Below are 17868 nucleotides of genomic sequence, written 5' to 3' on the forward strand. Positions count from 1 at the left end.
AAATGGTGGTGAAGAAAATTTCTATGTATGGGTCATTTAATAATTGTCCATTATTAGATTTCTTACACCTTTCTCCAAAGAATCTGTTTTTGGCCAATGTCATAAATCACTGGACTATATGCATCATAAATGTGAGTATTATATTCTCATTGTATTTAATTTCTAGAGTTACCTGCAGCGACAGGATTGATAGGCGTGTCAGAAATTTACGTGCCCTTGCAACTTGTGGGCAAATAGATGGGTAGCATGAAGGCATTAGTCATTGAAAGCTGAGGGTTTTGCATAATTGCTATTTGGTCATTGAGAAATAACTATGGATTGATTATGCAAATTATGCTACTTTGAATGGTTAATAATAGCCCTCTAGTCTAGTCTAGTAATAGAATCTGCACTTTGAAGGAGAAATAACCATAATATGCAAATTAGACACACTTAGCCAATCAATGTGCAAGAAACTGCATATGTGAGATATAATGTAAAATTGTGTGCTAATAAGAACATCTAATTGACTGAGACAATTCCATTTTACTATAATTTATGCTATTCTGTACTTTCACTGTGGTAAATTCTCCAAGGTTGTCACAAAATGGAAAATCTTTTAAGGACAATCTTTGAATGAATCAACAATAAAATCTGTCATTACTGAACATTCAATTTACATAAAGAGAAGTGATTTAAATTCCTCACTTCAATTTGTAGTTGTATGGAGAGAAAGTTTATCATCATATTAATGTTCCAACTGCAAAGTTGATTCTGTTTAGGTCCACATATGTACTAGGTTTCTATCCCTCTTTTTCTGATTAAGTGTATAGCATAAAATATTGGAGTTTGATTTTCAAAAATGTTTCAAATGGGTGAAGAAAAAATTGGACTAATGAAGTCTATCCTTTCACAAGGTTAATAGAATGGACAGAGTCCATTAATTTCACCCAAAGCCAAGGATCTCCTTTCCTTACTGATGAGATGTGGTCTTTATCTAGGTCTCCTACCTGCCAGCTGTGATAAGTTAATCTCACATTATTATTTTTTTCACAGAACAGAACTCTTGGCCAATCTCTCTGTTCACAGCCCTATAAATAAAGATTGACGTGGAAGCACCTTGTGGCATGGTACAGTACCTGCTTGCAATCAACACAAAAACTAACTCAAAACACAAATTTCAAATCCCCAGAATATTTAGAAATGACTGGCTCTTAGTAAAATAAACAATGGACTGAAAACTTGGCATGTTGTGATATATTCATTTGGACTGCCCCTCTCATTTGTATATCCAGGCCTATTCATGAGCTATTTAACAAAGTGGCTACTATTCAGCATTCCCTGAACAATACCAGCTGCCAACATCCCCACCCTTCTAATCATGGGCTCAATTATGCTTTTTATCAATAAAATTAGGAACCCATCTTACAGATAACAGGAGAGATGGATTCAACAATTCAACAGACCAGGGAAACTAAAATAAATAATGTAATATTTACATATTTCCAATGCTATACCAAACATATTACTATATCAGGTATGACAGATTATTTAAAATTTGTTGCAGAAACATTTTCTTAATATCTATTTTATGCATGCTAAAGTATTGAGATGTTAAAATCTGATATGGTGCCCCACAAAATTAGAAGAATGAAAAGTTCTTAGTTCATTTTTGGGGATTTATTTCAACATTTTGAATATTGTGGCAAACTTTTTATTGCTATTCAGCAATGGAAAGAGAGAGGTTAAACTATATCAGATACCTGGATACTTAAAATGAAAATGTGTTTTGATCTTAATTTCTCTCTCAGAAAAGGTAAAAATCAAATAAATATGGTTTAAATAGTCATGAGTTTTCAGTAAGACTAATGACTTTTTATTATTGGACTTCGCAGGTGTAGTTTGACGGATTCTAAATTTGTTTACACAGCAGTAGCACATAATAGGCAATAAAATAAATGAGAATTTAAGTCTATTACATACTATCGAAGCCTGTTCATTTGGAAACATGACATCAGTGTGCATTTATATAATGCCTTTCATCCCAAAGAATCCCAAAGCACTCTACAAATCACGCATGCAGGAATTACTTCACTCATCACCCTGCAAACACCTGTTGGATGAAAAGCATTAGCTGTTTCACAGTGGAGAGGAAGGCTACAAAACAGCTCAGGACCAGAAGTGAAGAAGAAGAATATCGCCAACTGCAACTGCAGGGGGAATTCAGACACTGTGGACAAACTGTAAGCATCAAAACTGGAGTATATCCAGAACATTTCTCCTAGTGTGAAAAGTGACATGAGATCCTTAAGGACCACAAGTGGTTAGGACCTTGATTTTATGTCATTCAAAAAATGAAGCTCCTCTATGGCACAGTACTCTCCATTACTATACTGGGAATTAGCTTAGAAGGAAAAGCATGGTTTTGCATGAATCTGGAGTCCTCCTCCTGAAGCACCTGGGTTTTCCTTAGGTGCTTCTCAATGAAATACTGACCAGGCCTGACTAGGGTTGCTAACTTTCTAATTGCACAAAATCAAACACCCTAGCCCAGTCCTGCCACTTCTCTGAGGCCTCTCTGAATCTAGAAAGAACACTGTGTGCATAAATGCAGGTGGAGGAGGGAGGAAATAAGAGCAGGCTGTTGATAGCTTCAACTTGCATCTGTAGTGTTCCATGTGTGGCACTCACAAACTGATGCAGGACTCCTGTTTCATAATTGCCTTTCAGTCTGGTCTGCTGTTCCCTCAACCACATTAGCAATGCCTACCAGACTCCACTCTGAAGTGGCCCCCACCAGCTCAGCGAATCTACCCTGTTAAGACTCTGGACTATCTGACTCACATCTCCACATTATTCTGTGTTCCCCATACAATTAGATCCTAATCTCCCCCACCAAACCATTCTGTAAGTATCCCTATCCCTTCCACTTCTGCATCCACTTGACTATTCCCCACCCACACCACCACTATGCACAGAGAACTCCAGGTCAGATTTGGCCCTTCTCCCTCAGCACCTGTTGAGAAAACTCTGCATTCCATTTATCACATGCGCTGCTCTCCTGGCCAAGATTATTCAGGGATTCTGGCTCAAAGCAGCAATTTGTCCTTAAAAATTAATGTTGAGTTATAACTTGAAATGTAAGTTTTCATATTATGTCCCATCATTAGAGAAATGCTTCAGAAGTAAGGCGTATCAGTAACTGTTGACCTCAGGTAAGGAATGTTTTGTATAATCTAGACATCTTGCACATTAGTCAAATAATAACTGTATTATATCTATATCAACCTATGTAATCTATTTTGTATCCAAGAAACCTCTCTATAAAGGAGACTTATGTTGGAGCTTGATACTGCTGGATAGAAAACTTGCCAAATTAGATCCACTAATTAAATCATTTAAACATCAAAATCCAGTATTAGAATTCATTTCTTTATAAAGTTCTCCTATGTTTACTCACTACACCAAATTAGCATTCGTGCGTGCAAATCCACAACCTGGTTTCTCTCAGTAGCCTTGATAAGCACAAAAACAAACTCATACGAGAAAAGACTTTCTGTATTTTCCATTTTCAAAATGCACTTGCAAAGGTTACTTAAGAAAGATTCAGGCTGAAGGCCTAGATGGAGAATATAGAACTAATAAAGAACTAAACTTGGAGTTAAGGCAACTTGTTATTTGACTATTTCCACTTCGAACATAGCAGTCCCCACTGCTTATAAGGAACTCAAATTAAAAATGCTGCCACATACTATGGCATTTGTTATGTGGTTCCGTAAGTATTATGATCCTGCGTATGTCAGATGGTATTTATGAAATGGCAATAGTATAAGAACTAATCCTTTGTTCTCTACAATATTTTGGTTGGTGAACATATTATACTCAGGTTTCAGAGTAACAGCCGTGTTAGTCTGTATTCGCAAAAAGAACAGGAGGACTTGTGGCACCTTAGAGACTAACCAATTTATTTGAGCATGAGCTTTCGTGAGCTACAGCTCACTTCATCGGATGCATTTATTTGCATATTATACTCAAAACAATGTTGAAGCAAAGGTGGAGATACATGGCTAGAACAACTCACAATGGATGGCATAACAGCTAGAGCAAGGAAAGATGACAATAATGGTCAAATACATCTTTCACAATCTCCTCTAAAGAAGGTAAACATCACATAGAAACAGCTGATAGCTATTCCAACAATGACTAAGAAAATCAGCTGGTGATAGATTGCCTATAGGAAGCCGTACATAACATGTCACTGTGATCACTAAAAAACATTATTAAAACACTAAAGAGAAGTATATAAAGCAATTTGACCATCTGGGCTTTTAATTTAGGGATACTGAGTTAGCAATTTTGATTAGGCCATCTTAATAATATGACTTTTTAATTGTTTCTGAAACTTAAAGTCTAAGTTATCTACCAACAGATGTTTTCATATTTAGAGAAATGTTGTGAACCATTTGCATGTGCCTTTCTTTCCTAAGACTGAGACTGTATTAGCCTGATTGTCAGACATGCTGAGTATTCTGGACTCTAATTATAAACAATGGGAACTCAGTTACATTACTTGTTCATTTTACACTCACCTAGGGTTCATGATAAGACGACGGAAGAAGTAAGTCCAGGTGATGTAATCCATCGCATCCTGCTTGGAAGTAATAGTTCCAGCAGCAATTTCAGCATTCAAGTGATCAGAGAGCACTTCCAACAAACTAAAGGACATGATGGAAAAAGGCATCAGTTAACTTTACAAAAATTGTATTTTGTGGAGTTGTACATAACCAACACACACAGCCCTTGTCTATAAAAAGCAAAAATACCTTTTTAAAAAGAGTTTAACATTTTTAATCTAAAAATATTTTTTCCCATAGGGGTGGGGTGGGAAATGCTCTTGTAATGTCACAATCATCATTACATGTTAGAGCAACCATCTCATGCGAATGGGATGCAACTTGTGCATCCCAAAGGGCTGTAACTCAATTAGTTGACAATTAAATCCAAAACGCAGTACTCTTCGGACATGTTTGGAATGGGATGGAATTGTAGCCGTCTGGAATAATTTATGGATACTGCATGTTTACCTTGTTGTTGGGATGTTTACTGTATGAATATATTGGTTTAGTTTAATAGCAGGCAGTAAGGAAACCCAAGTGGGCATGGAAATAATGGCTCAAGATAAGCAATCCCTGAAGCAAACACTTGAGGATTGTTAAGAGACAATGCCCAGGTTTGAAGATTTTACTTTCTCTGGAGCCAAACTGCAAAACTAGTTTTGGCTGGAAGGGGTAAAGCCCAGGAATGTAGCAGAAGAAAAGAGTGTTCACAGTTTAAAAAGGATCTCTCTCTCTCTTAAGTGAAGGAGGAGTTGTTTGGGGTAGCCAGCCAGAAACACAGGCACCCGGTTCCGGGGTCTGAAGAAGTTAGGCCTGCCTAGATTACCATCGGGGGATAATAAACCTTTAGGTGAGAGATGTTTGTAATCTGTTTATTGCTTTAAAATTCTTTTCCTCTAAATATTTTGTTCCTACTGTTAAAATAAACAATACTTTGGTTTTATAAAGGCTGTTTTGTAACTGTACATCACTGACTATAGACTCCCAAAGGGAAGAACCACAGATGTCTGAACTCCAGTTGGACCTGCTGGATAAACATGGTTGATACCCAGTGTATGTCTACACTGCACACTAAGCCCAAGCTCTCACTCCGGTTGAGCCCAAGTCCCCCTTCTGTACACACATAAAGATCAGTCTGAATTAGGTCAGCAAGAACTCAGGCCCAGATCCTAGGACCCTGCTAAGGAGACGGATAAGAGCCAGAGTCCTGCTGTCACTTGGGCTTAAGCCCTGTTATTTTGCATGTGGATGCAGGTCAAGCTGCAGCCCCGAGTCAGAAGGTCTGCATAGTGCTGTATGGACATGTTAGCAAAACTGTGAAACCCAGGTCCAGCAACTGTAAATCCAAGTGTACAGTGCAGTATGGATGCTCAATCATGGGTTTGGGAACACCAAATCCACATGCTGGAATTCAACAGGCCCAGGTTTACAATGCAGCGTAGACACTCCTATGGAGTATTGTAGGAAAAGGCCCGATCTAAGATAGGGAAAGCTGGCTTGCAATTCCACCTTGGGAGAGGTAAAGACATGAGGCCTGACACCTGAGGAGGAGTGCTCAGAGAGACCAGGCAGGGGACAAAAGTGCAGCTATTCCTGTAATCGTGACATGGAAATATCAATTTATTTTTAAAATGTTTACTGAAAATGTAATGGTAAATGCAACCAAAAGGGAATAACATATAAGGTTAATAAATCTTGTTTTTGGTATAGAGAAGGAGGGAAGGAGTTCCAAAGCTAAGGAAGCTTCAGGAAAAAAAACAACAACACGCCAATGGCAACCTCTCTTTTAAACCAGAGAGCCTCTTACTCAAAAGCCTTTGATGATCATTACCAGAGACCAAGATGTGTCTCAACTAATCAGAGATTTATAAGATTAAGGTCAACATCTAAGTCTCTGTCTGTAAATTTATCAGCATATTATCTGTTTATATTAAATAGCACCACGAAGAACATTTATAATATTTCAATGAAAAAATTAGGATCATCATTTGTGTATTTGATTAAGAGAATGTTTCCATTTTTAGAGATACTACTTGGGAATCACATAGAAAGGCTTCCTCATTTATTGCCAAAATCATATGGTCTGGGTAAAAAAATTGCATTTTAATACCCTTTTTGTCTAGAATTATATCATACTGAACATTTCCTTCAGTTTTTTTTTTGTTTCTACTGATATACTTTTCTATGCATTTTTTCCTAGTGTGCCAAACACTGAGCATAAGTATTTGAAACAAAGCACATCTGAGGGTAATGTTTGATTGATTAAAGGTTTATAAACCCTAGCTGTTTCTTAAGAAAAAAAGGGTACATGATTGTCTGTGATAGAGGGGATTATACTAGCTACCATTATATTTACTTACATTGAATTGACTAACAAATGATAGCTCATGGATTAACTAGTGAGGTTTGGAGAGAATCCGAAATATTGCTTTGTTTTCCTATTTTTCAAAAATCTTGCAGCTCCCACTTTGACAGAAGTATTAGCAATTGTTTACAAGATACATTTCCCTTTGAGCTTGATGTCTCTGTATCTTTTAACAGGTCTAGAATGGTATGAAAATGCCATGTGAAAAGTAGTAAGCTTTATCTGATTTTTCTTCCTACTAAACACTTTTGTGACCATATTTTCTGTTGGAGTTGTCGAGAGCATAAATTATTATTCTACATTCTCTTTCAAAACAGCCTCTCCCTCATCTGAGAAAGCACCCAGAAGCAGAGTAACATTGATCTAGGGATGCACTAAACACTTGGAAGGACTACTGTCTTTAGAGGTCCCAATATTTTGATGCATCTATGTCCCATTTCATCTACTTCACAACTGCTGTATGCACTTTTATTTGTTTTTTTTCCCCTGTCAAACTTCACCTTGATTCAACTGGAAAAGGTTCATAAAGAAACTTTTTGTAGAAGTCTTTCTTAATATCATGGACTAAAATCACAGCTTTGCCTTGGTCATCAAACTGTGGTCTACCAGCACGTCCCATCATCTGAAGTACATCTACAAAACAGATAATAAATACATTTATTTCAATATAATTTACAGTATAGGATATATTGTTTCTCTATAACCCATTTACCCATCCTTATTTGTTACTCCCACTGGCCAAATCTTGACTAAAATCATATTGAAAATTCTTTGTGGCAGGGACCAACCACAATGGAAATCTTACTGAGGCCTCAAATAAAAATAATAATTACACATGAAAAACTGTGGTAACGAATGTTATTTGGGTTGCACAGACAAGCACTTCAAAGTTACAAAATGCTAGATTTACGGTGCCTGTGCAATAGTAATTTGGCCTGCTTGTGTATCCAACCTGTGCACTGACTGAGGTAGAGGTCCTGGGGGGAAAAACAGTTATGTGTTTATGTAATTAAAGACCATAATTAATTTGCACAAGAGGGCTCATTTAAGGACTCACAGGCATCCATAGATTTAGCAGCTCCTAATTTTCCAGCATTTGACATTGCAAATGACTTTGCAAATGCTCCCACAGTATTCTTGCCAGCAAGTTAAAGAAGTATGAGCTGGATGAATGGACTATAAAATGGACAAAAAGCTGGCTACATTGTCAGGCTCAAAGCGTAGTGATCAATGGCTCCATGACTAGCTGGCAGCTGGTATCAAGCGGAGTGCCCCAAGGGTCGGTCCTGGGGCTGGTTTTGTTCAATATCTTCACTAATGATCTGGAGGATGGCATGGATTGCAACCTCTGCAAGTTTGCAGATGACACTAAACTGGAAGGAGTGGGATGACACTAAACTGGAAGGAGTAGGATACAGAGGGACCTAGACAAATTAGAGGATTGGGCCAAAAGAAATCCGAGGCGGTTCAACAAGGACAAGTGCAGAGTCCTGCATTTAGGATGGAAGAATCCCATGCACTGCTGCAGACTAGGGACCAAGCGGCTAGGCAGCAGTTCTGCAGAAAAGGACCTAGCGGTTTCAGTGGAGGAGAAGCTGGATATTGGTTAACAGTGTGCCGTTGTTGCCAAGACGGCTCACGGCATTTTGGGCTGTAAAGTAGGGGCATTGCCAGCATATCGAGGGACGTGATCGTTCCCCTCTATTCGACAATGGCGAGGGCTCATCTGGAGTACTGTGTCCAGTTTTGGGCCCCACACAACAAGAAGGATGTGGAAAAATTGGAAAGAGTCCAGCAGAGGGCAATAAAAATGCTTAGGGGGCTGGAGCACATGACTTATGAAGAGAGGCTGAGGGAATTGGGACTGTTTAGTCTGTGGAAGAGAAGAATGAGGGGGGATTTGATTGCTGCTTTCAACTACCTGAAAGGGGGTCCAAAGAGGATGGCGCTAGACTGTTCTCAGTGGTACCAGATGACAGAACAAGGAGTAATGGTCTCAAGTTGCAGTGGAGGAGGTTTACGTTGGCTATTAGGAAAAACGCTTTCACTAGGAGGATGGTGAAGCACTGGAATGGGTTACCTAGGGAGGTGGTGGATTCTCCTTCCTTAATGACAGGTTTCAGAGTAGCAGCCATGTTAGCCTGTATTCACAAAAAGAAAAGGAGTACTAGTGGCACCTTAGAGACTAACCAATTTATAAGAGCATAAGCTTTCATGAGCTACAGCTCACTTCATCAGATGCGTAACCAATTTATTTGAGCATAAGCTTTCGTGAGCTACAGCTCATTTCATTGGATGCATCCGATGAAGTGAGCTGTAGCTCACGAAAGCTTATGCTCAAATAAATTGGTTAGTCTCTAAGGTGCCACTAGTACTCCTTTTCTTTATCCTTCCTTAGAGGTTTTTAAGGTCAGGCTTGACAAATCCCTGGCTGGGATGATTTAGTTAGGGGCTTGACCCTGCTTTGAGCCGGGGGTTGGACTAGATGACCTCCTGAGGTCCCTTCCAACCCTGATATTCTATGAAATCTATGTTAACATTTTTTTAACGTAATTTCCCAGAGTTGTGGGAACAACTACAGACTTCTATCATTTGAGCTTCAGGACTAGCTACATTAGCATGCCAGAATAGGGGAATGTTACCACATACTGATCTAAAGGGTGCTCAGAGGAGCCTCCCACATATAGTGAAAAAGGATGGTCAGTGGCTAGGGTACTAGCCTGGGCCTTGGGACATCTGGGTTTAATTCCCTGCTCTGCTGCAGTCTCTCTGTGACACCCGGGCCACGTCACTTAGCTTCTCTGTGCCTCAGTTACCCATCTGTAAGACAGAGATAAAAGCACTTCCCGACCTCACAGGGGTGTTGTGACAGATTTATGTTACCAATCTGCCCGGGGCGTCCGGTGATTCGGTTGAGGCCGCAGGATTTTTAGGGAGGAGATGATGGAGCACACCACATAATTGAGTTTTAAAGCTTTATTGATAAAATAATAAAATAACAGAGTGCTGGGCGGGGGGAGAGTGCTAGGCAGGTGGGGGGAGTGTCACTCAGAGGAAGGAAGAAAGCATTAGTGGCCCAAGCCCTAACCCACTTTCATACTCACACCCGCACTATTCAAGGCTGGTCAAGCCTGGGCGTAACATAAGAAGAAGAGGGGGAGGGGTGAACAGGAGTTTTTGTCCTGTGAGCACAGGATGTTTAGGGTCCACTGTTGATTTATAACTTGTTGTGGTTCTCGTGAGGGTTTTTAAGTCTTGGGTTCTCTCAGGGGTGTACTTGTTTGGTGTCTTCTGTTTTTGGTGCTCTTTGTACTAGTCCAAAACCGGCTCGCTGTGGCCTCCTCGGCTTTCCCAAAACACACCGGCTCCAGAGACTTTGTTTTCCCTCCTGTTGGCCTTTATAATTTTATTTATTTTTACTGTAATTTTTACAGCTCTGCTCTGCTTAGTTCTACTCTTTTTACGGCTGGCGGGGGGGTTGGGTTAGATGTGAATGTAACTGCCATTTTCTTGTCGAGGCCATGACCTTGAACCGGGGCCAGCATCTTATCTTCAGATGGTGCTAGCTGAGGTGTCGAGTTAACCTGTTCTTTGCTTTCTTTCCCTCCCTCTTCGGCCTTTCTGCAACCTGCAAAGGAACTTTTCACCCACACTCACACCTTTAACCCTTCCCAGAATATGTTGCAATGCCTACAACAGCGTTAGCAACATACAGTGCTGATTTACCTTCCCAGGGAACCCCCGAGTGGGGGCCGTGGGGGTGTGACAGTGTTGTTTGGATAAACACATTAAAGATTGCGAAGCCCTATGATATTATGATAATGTATAGGGCCAGATAAGTACCTGGGTAGAGCTGTCTCTTCCCCTGCCAGGAGGTGGTAGCTCCTGCCTCTTGTGGGGTCCCCACAGAATAGATGGGGTGCTGGGGTGAAATACTAGGCATGGTGGGGGACATTATGGAAGAGAGCCTGATTTTGTTCTCTCTGTTGCTTCCCCCATCTCCCTAGGAGTGGAGGGTGCTCTTGCTCCACGCCCAAAGGTGGGAAGGGCGCTGTGACGGTGGATCCCTGGGTCTTACAGGGGAGCCCAGTTCAATGCTCACTCTCTCTGTCTTCATCCTGGAAGTTGGAGGAATATCTGACCTCATGCCGGGAAATAGAACACTGGGGGCATATGCTAGGGTGGGGCGGGGGGGAGGCTTTCTGGCTTTCCCCCTCCCCATGCTCCGACTACAGCTGCTTGGTAGCTCCTCCTGTCTTCTTCTACCGCTGGTGAGTTGGTGCTGGCAAGCAGTGGGGTTTTTAGAACATTCAGTAGTTTTGTCAGGCTGCCAAAAATGTGGTGAGGAATGCAAGTGAGAGAAGGGACATTGTGATTTTTAACACTTTACAACTCAGCTAGATCTGAATGGAATTTCACAGGAAAAGAAAAGGCATCTTCTATCATCTGAGGCATTTCTCCCTGTGGACTATCAAAGAACTGCAAACAATAGAGATGTTGCTGTTTCTTAAAGAAAAGGTCACAAGAATCCTTCATACTGGAAAGTATTAGACAATCTAAATACAGGGGTCACAACTAGCTCCCCCTATGATAAGAATTCAAGCAGGTACAGTAACATTCAAATGAAAAGACTCAAATACGTCCTTAAAATCCACTTCTGTTGTGATGTCTATAAAACACACAGATGGATACAGGTTGGGCTGGTGCCCAGTTGTGACTGCTATGAGCACTAAGGTTACCAAATTATACAAACACACCTGTCTTTGTTGTTACCTTGTCCCCTACCCCACCCCACTCTCTATGTTTGTTTATCCATTTGTTTGGGTCTCCGTACTAGCTAAGATTGCGAGTTCTCAAGAGCAAACACTGATTTTATTTTATTGAGTTGTATTACATCACATCCAATAGAGCCATGAGCTTTGTTTGGGGCCTCCAGCTTTTACCTCGATATGAATAATATAAATGAAACCAGAAAATAATTTTCAAGCATGAATTACTGTTTACCTTTTCTATATTTTCTGTTCTGTAGTCTCTATGAGCTATACAAACGACAACAATAATCTTTACGCAGTTTGTTCATTGTTAAAGACTGATGTTCAACTATAAAAAGAAATAGATTCCCAAATGGTATTCATGAATAGATGTCTACAAGGGAGAATGATGAAATATTTCCTGCTATTTGATAGTGCATTAAAATAGTGTACGATAGTGCATATGAAATTTACCAAAAGGCGTCAGGAAATGATTTTTGCCAATATCCACTGGAGAGCTAGCCAAACCCAACATTTTCTTTACTGACTATACACTGCCTGGACTGTTCTTAACTACTGGATTAAACTACTGAAATGTCAAAAGCAATCCAACTGGCTGAGTGAACGTCTTGTATCAGAGATTGGCCCACCTCATAACCTCTGATTTGTACTCTTTCCAGCCATGCTTAAATTCAGATGTGAACTTAGGCACTGCTATTATTTTCAAACTATGGGCCTATGAGTAAGTAAAATTGAAGGACCTCATTCTGCCCTGAATTGTACACTAGGCACCAAATTAAGTCCTAGAATAGGCAGGTAACTTTAATGAAGATGAATCAGTTTATACCACATCTGAATTTGTGCCATGCTCCTATGAGATGTTAAACAGAAGTCAAACAGGCAATCCTAAGGGCAGAACTGAAAGCGAGACAGGGGCTTGGTCTACATTACAAAGTTTTCCTGGCGTAACTATAGCGGCTGGCTAGGAGCGTGGACTCAGCGGACAGAGCTGCTGGTGTAGATGCAACTATGCAGACATAAGAGTGCTTCTGTCAGCATAACTAATGTCATTGATGGACGTGGTATTGCTATGCTGGTAGAAAAAACCTCCTTCTGATAGAATATGTTCAATCTCCTTAGGGGGCTCTGCTGGCAAAGCTATGCCAGCAAAGGCTCTGTGGATATGTCTACAATGAAAAGAAAAAATGCACTGCACCAAGTCTCAAAGCAAAGATCAACCAACTTGGGCTCACGGGGCTAAAAATAGTAGTGGAGACGTTCAGGCTTGGGTGGGAGCCCATGCTCTGAAACCCAGCAAGGGAGGAGGTTCATAGACTCCAGGCTCCAATCTGATCCCAAACATCTACACTGTTATTTTTAGCCCTGCAGCCTAAGTCCCGTGAGCCCGAGTCAATTAACCTGGGCTCTGAGACTTGGTCATGCAGATTCTTCTTTGTAGTGTAGACAAACCCTGTATCGCAGACAAGACCAGAGACATATGATAATTTGTGTTAAGTGCAAAGAACACACTGCTCCTCAATCTGCTCATCAATCCCTTTCCCCACAACTCACAAATACCCTGAACACTATTTTATAGAAAGTTAAAACAGCAACAAAAAATACCTTTTCAAACCAGACCACATGAAAGCATTATTAGATCTTTTTAAAACTAGCCTTTTCCCCTACCATAATTTTCTGTGAAATTACAGACAGGAAAATTAAATCTATCAAAAAAGGGGGAAAATGCTACTGGTACAGAATGTGGCATTTCCCTTGAAAGCTCATTCAAGAATCAACAGACCCACAATACCCAAAGCCTATTCGAGAATCCACTCACAATAAACTTAAGTGTGCAGCTATACTCTGAAAGGCAAGTCTATAAAAAAAGCATAATGGGGCTCTGTGTTTATTGTGCCTCACTGATTCCATATTGATTTTGTTTAATTTATTTATTTACTTAAAAAAAAGGGTTTTCTAACTTCCAGTCCTTCAGACTCAGCTAGGGAGCTGAAAGACAAATTGGGTTCTTTCTTGCTCATTCTTCACAACTAGTATTAAAGAGAGGTATCACTATTCTTACAGCTGAGGAGGGCTAGATATGTTCTTATCCGGAGACTGTTAGTACTTTTGTTATAGCAGCCAAAGAATGATACAAAGGACTCTCAAAAGTGTTAAGCATGCTGCTATAGCTGTACTCCCAGGTCATGCCAGAACTCAGAAGCAAGAGACTTGGCCTGGAAATTGATCCAAAGTTTCCTGCATAAGAGTGTACAGCATTAACACTAAATTAAGCTCTATGATGGACTAGTTGGATGGGCATCCTCTATAATATATTGAGTTCCAACTGTCTTCTATCAAAGTGACACTGCTTGGTTAAAAGAAACCAATCTCCACCTATGTTACAAATAACATTTAGATTATTCCCAGGAATGCATTTTTCTGGCCAAGCTTCAGATAGTTTAAAATCAAACTATCTTTCTTTAGTATAACAGATAAAATGGACTAGGAAACCTGTAATAATTTTAGCTAGTTCTGGCTCTCCAAGCTTAGCACCATTCAAATTAATGTTCTCCCTTGTCTGAACTTTTCAAAGTTGTTCCTGTCTTACTTCTCTGGAGCTTTCTAAAATGGTTGCAATGCAGTTTATTTAGCTTTCACTATTTATGCTTTTGTTTACTTTTTAGCTTCACTGAGTTTGGCCAATAAAATTATATTAGTTTGTTTATAGTCAAGATTAGTCAATTGGAATTTCAGATTCTCATGCATTAAGAGTGCTGCAATGTTTCGACCGCAAACACTGCAGAGGAATGCATAGTTGTTTAAAAACCTTTTTCGAGTGGATATTAACAAAATAAACTCATGGAAGCAATTTACTTTTCACACTTTTTTAAAAAACATATTTTATATAATTTATTTGCAGGCCAAATTTGATTTTACAGTGTTCCTTTAAAGTGTACTGTACATGTTAAAACTGTCCTTTGCTTTTAGTTTTCTTTTTTTTTAAATGGCCTCTTAGGAGGATACCAACTCAGTAGTTTTGCAAGAGAAAGGTTTCCACAAAAGGAAAAACGAATATATGAAAAACCTTTAACAAGTTCTCTCATGAGTCACAGTTATACAACAAAAACACAACGAATAATCTATCCCAACATGTGTCCATTATAGATTTTTATAGGTTCAGTTCCTAAAACTATAAATTATTCAAGTTCATATTTGCATATGCTTGAAATGCATTTCAGCAATTAAGAATCTGTATGATTAACGTGAATACCTGTAATGGGATAATCCACATAACGCCTTGTTTTTCCATCATAAAATTCTGTTCCCTTAACAATTACTAAATGAGCTGGAAAATTTACACCCCAGGCTAATGTGCTTGTGGCAATAAGAACCTAAAACAGAAAGAAAGATTAATGTAACAAAGACACAACTTTTAAAACTGCATATAAATCTCATTTTGGTATTATTAAAAACACAAATTTACCTGAATTTTGCAATTCACAAATAGTTCTTCCACAGTTTTTCTGTCTCTTTCATGTAGGCCAGCATGGTGCATGCCTATTCCAAATGCAAGAGTCAGCTTCAGATTAGAATCTCTTACTGTCACTATAACATCATTCATCTGAAACATAGAGGATGGTTACGTGATTTAGAACAGTACTAAATATTCTTCTGAGAAGTTTTTAACATTTTAGCTTTCTTGTTATTGATAAATTACCTGTTTTCTATCAGCAACCACAATTTGCTATGCATTGTCTATATTCCCAGAGAGAATGCTGAAAGAATCCTGGTCTGTCTGGTATGTGCCCTGTCTGCCTGGCACAGTTTTCAATTATAAGTGCCAGTATCAGAAAGACAACCCTTTCAAGCCCTGTACTCAGGGGTGCTGCTTACTTCGTCTTTCAGAACTAATTATTTCAGAACGAATTATTATTATTCAGAACAAATTCAGAACATAATTATTAATTATGATGAAAATAAAACTGGGTCTAACTCAGATCTTAAGTAACCCACTTAGACATGCTCCCTCAACTCAATAAATTGTCATTTACACCATTTATTTCGCTATATTAGCCATTTTCAATGGTCAGTTTCCAATTCATATGTTCCTATCCAGTCCAATTCAACTAATATTTCAAATGAGATTTTGTAATTTATGGTACCAAATCCTACAGTAAATCCAAGCACACTGCAGCTACTACTTTTCTTTTATTCAACGATTTTGCAATTTTAGCCAAAAAAAAAAAAAAAAAAGATCAGGTTTCTCTGGACAGATTTATTGTATACAAATTCACGCTGCTTACTGCTCACGATTCCATTAACCTCTAGGGCTAGATTGTGAACCCCTTACTTGCCTAGATGATTAATTAAATACATGAATGAGCCTACTTACTTCACTGGGATTACTCTTATGAGTAACAGCTCATCAATATAAGCAAAGGCTTCACATTCTGGTCCAAAATGCTTATTGATTTGTCCCTAAATATTTGTTCCATTATTTTATTGCTAATGCTATTTATTGTTTCGTGTTGTTTTAATACAATTATAGCCAGTGGCCTTTAAACCTAGTCACTAGTCAATGGTTTCTTGATGCCACCATGAGTACCATCAACAATATTATACCACAGATTATTGTAACATTGTTAATTGTAAACACTAGATGACATAGTCACTTAGTCTACAAACACATAAAACAAAACAAAGGACAAGTGAAACAATACAATACAACATCTGGTGAATAAATACATCATATTGAGAAAATTAATAAAAAAAATCTACATCATTTAAAATATTGTGGTGAAATTCTGACAATTGCAGCCGTCCATTAGTTATATTAATAATCACTGCTTCAAAGCCTTTCAAATGTTCTGTTTCTGATGCTCAGAACATTAATTTTTTTGAAAACTGTTTTCTGGGATTTAATCTTTATTATATTCTTAAGGCAAATAAAATGATTTGGATATCTAGCAAACACATATAATGTAGTTCCACAGACTCCTCCTAACGTGATAGAAAACACATCACTTTTAAAAAATAAGTTCTACAAAGGTCTGAGAATAAAAATACACTTTATAGAATATTGATATATTTGACCTACTTAGACAATCTAGTTTGGCCAGAACAACAATGCATTTCAAATAATTTTAAAAGGAGTTTTAGTTGAAGTGTTAGTTACTTTAGCAATGATGGAAGTAATAGAGATTCCAATTTCCTAAAATATCATTAAAGTTTTGGCTCCTAGTACAATTATCTCATGATAACTATGTGCTTTGGACTGATTTATTTTCTTTTATTAATCGAATGACATTTATTTCTTAGTTAATATGAACATTATATTATGATACCAGGTTAACACAGAATCTGGGCATCTTTTTCTTCCATGAAGAACAGAGATTAAATTGGCTGATTATAATGTCTATACCAGAGGTCTCAAACACGCGGCCCACCAAGCTCCCCATGCCCCCCCCCGGCCCCCGCATGCCCCTCTGCCTACCCCGTGGCGGCTGGAACCATACCCTTGTGTCCCCAGTGGTGAGGGAAGAGGGCTCTGTGCGTTACTCTTGCTTCCAGGCACTGCCCCCAGCAGCTCCCATTGGCTGGGAATGGGGAACCGTGGCCAATGGGAGCTTCGGGGGAGGTATCTGTAGGAGCAGCAAGAGCTGCACACGGAGCAGTGTGCTCCCCCCAACCCCCAGGGACGTGGTTCCGGCTGCTTCCTGGAGCAGAGTAGAGCAGCGAAGGGCCAGGGAATGAGTCTGCCCTGGCACGCGCCGCTGCCACCCCGGAGCCGCTCTAGGTAAGTGGTGCTGGGCCGGAGCCCGCTCCTGAACCCCTCCTGCACCCCGCACCCCAACTCCCTGTCCACCCCCTGCCACACCCCACACCCCTCCTGCACCCCAACTCCCTGCCCAGAGCCCCCACCACACCCTGAATGCCTCACCCTTCCTGCACCCTGCACCCCTCCTGCACCTCAAGTCCTTGCCCTGAGCCCCCGTCACACCCCACACCCCTCCTGCTCCTCCTGGGGGCAGGGAAGGGGCGGTGTTGGGGTGGGGACTTCGGGGAAGGGGAGGGAAGAGGCGGGGCAGGGCCTCATGGAAGGGGTGGGGGCGGGGATGGGGCAGCAAGGGTGGGGTGTCAGTGATGCAGCCCTCAG

At 39.9% G+C, this 17868-nt stretch overlaps 1 protein-coding gene across 1 annotated transcript in view; it reads right to left on the minus strand.

Moving 5' to 3' along the window:
- The window catches only part of ASCC3 (activating signal cointegrator 1 complex subunit 3), a 514213-nt gene that overhangs the window by 77583 nt on the left and 418762 nt on the right, over positions 1-17868 (minus strand). Inside the window, exons 31-34 of the mRNA XM_048844924.2 lie at positions 15196-15333; positions 14983-15103; positions 7461-7593; positions 4569-4694 (exon numbers count right to left, since the gene is read on the minus strand). Of these exons, the coding sequence (XP_048700881.1) occupies positions 4569-4694; positions 7461-7593; positions 14983-15103; positions 15196-15333 (518 nt within the window). The remainder of the gene's footprint in view (positions 1-4568; positions 4695-7460; positions 7594-14982; positions 15104-15195; positions 15334-17868) is intronic.

This window comes from Caretta caretta, chromosome 3 (assembly GCF_965140235.1).
Source record: "Caretta caretta isolate rCarCar2 chromosome 3, rCarCar1.hap1, whole genome shotgun sequence".
NCBI lineage: Eukaryota > Metazoa > Chordata > Testudines > Cheloniidae > Caretta > Caretta caretta.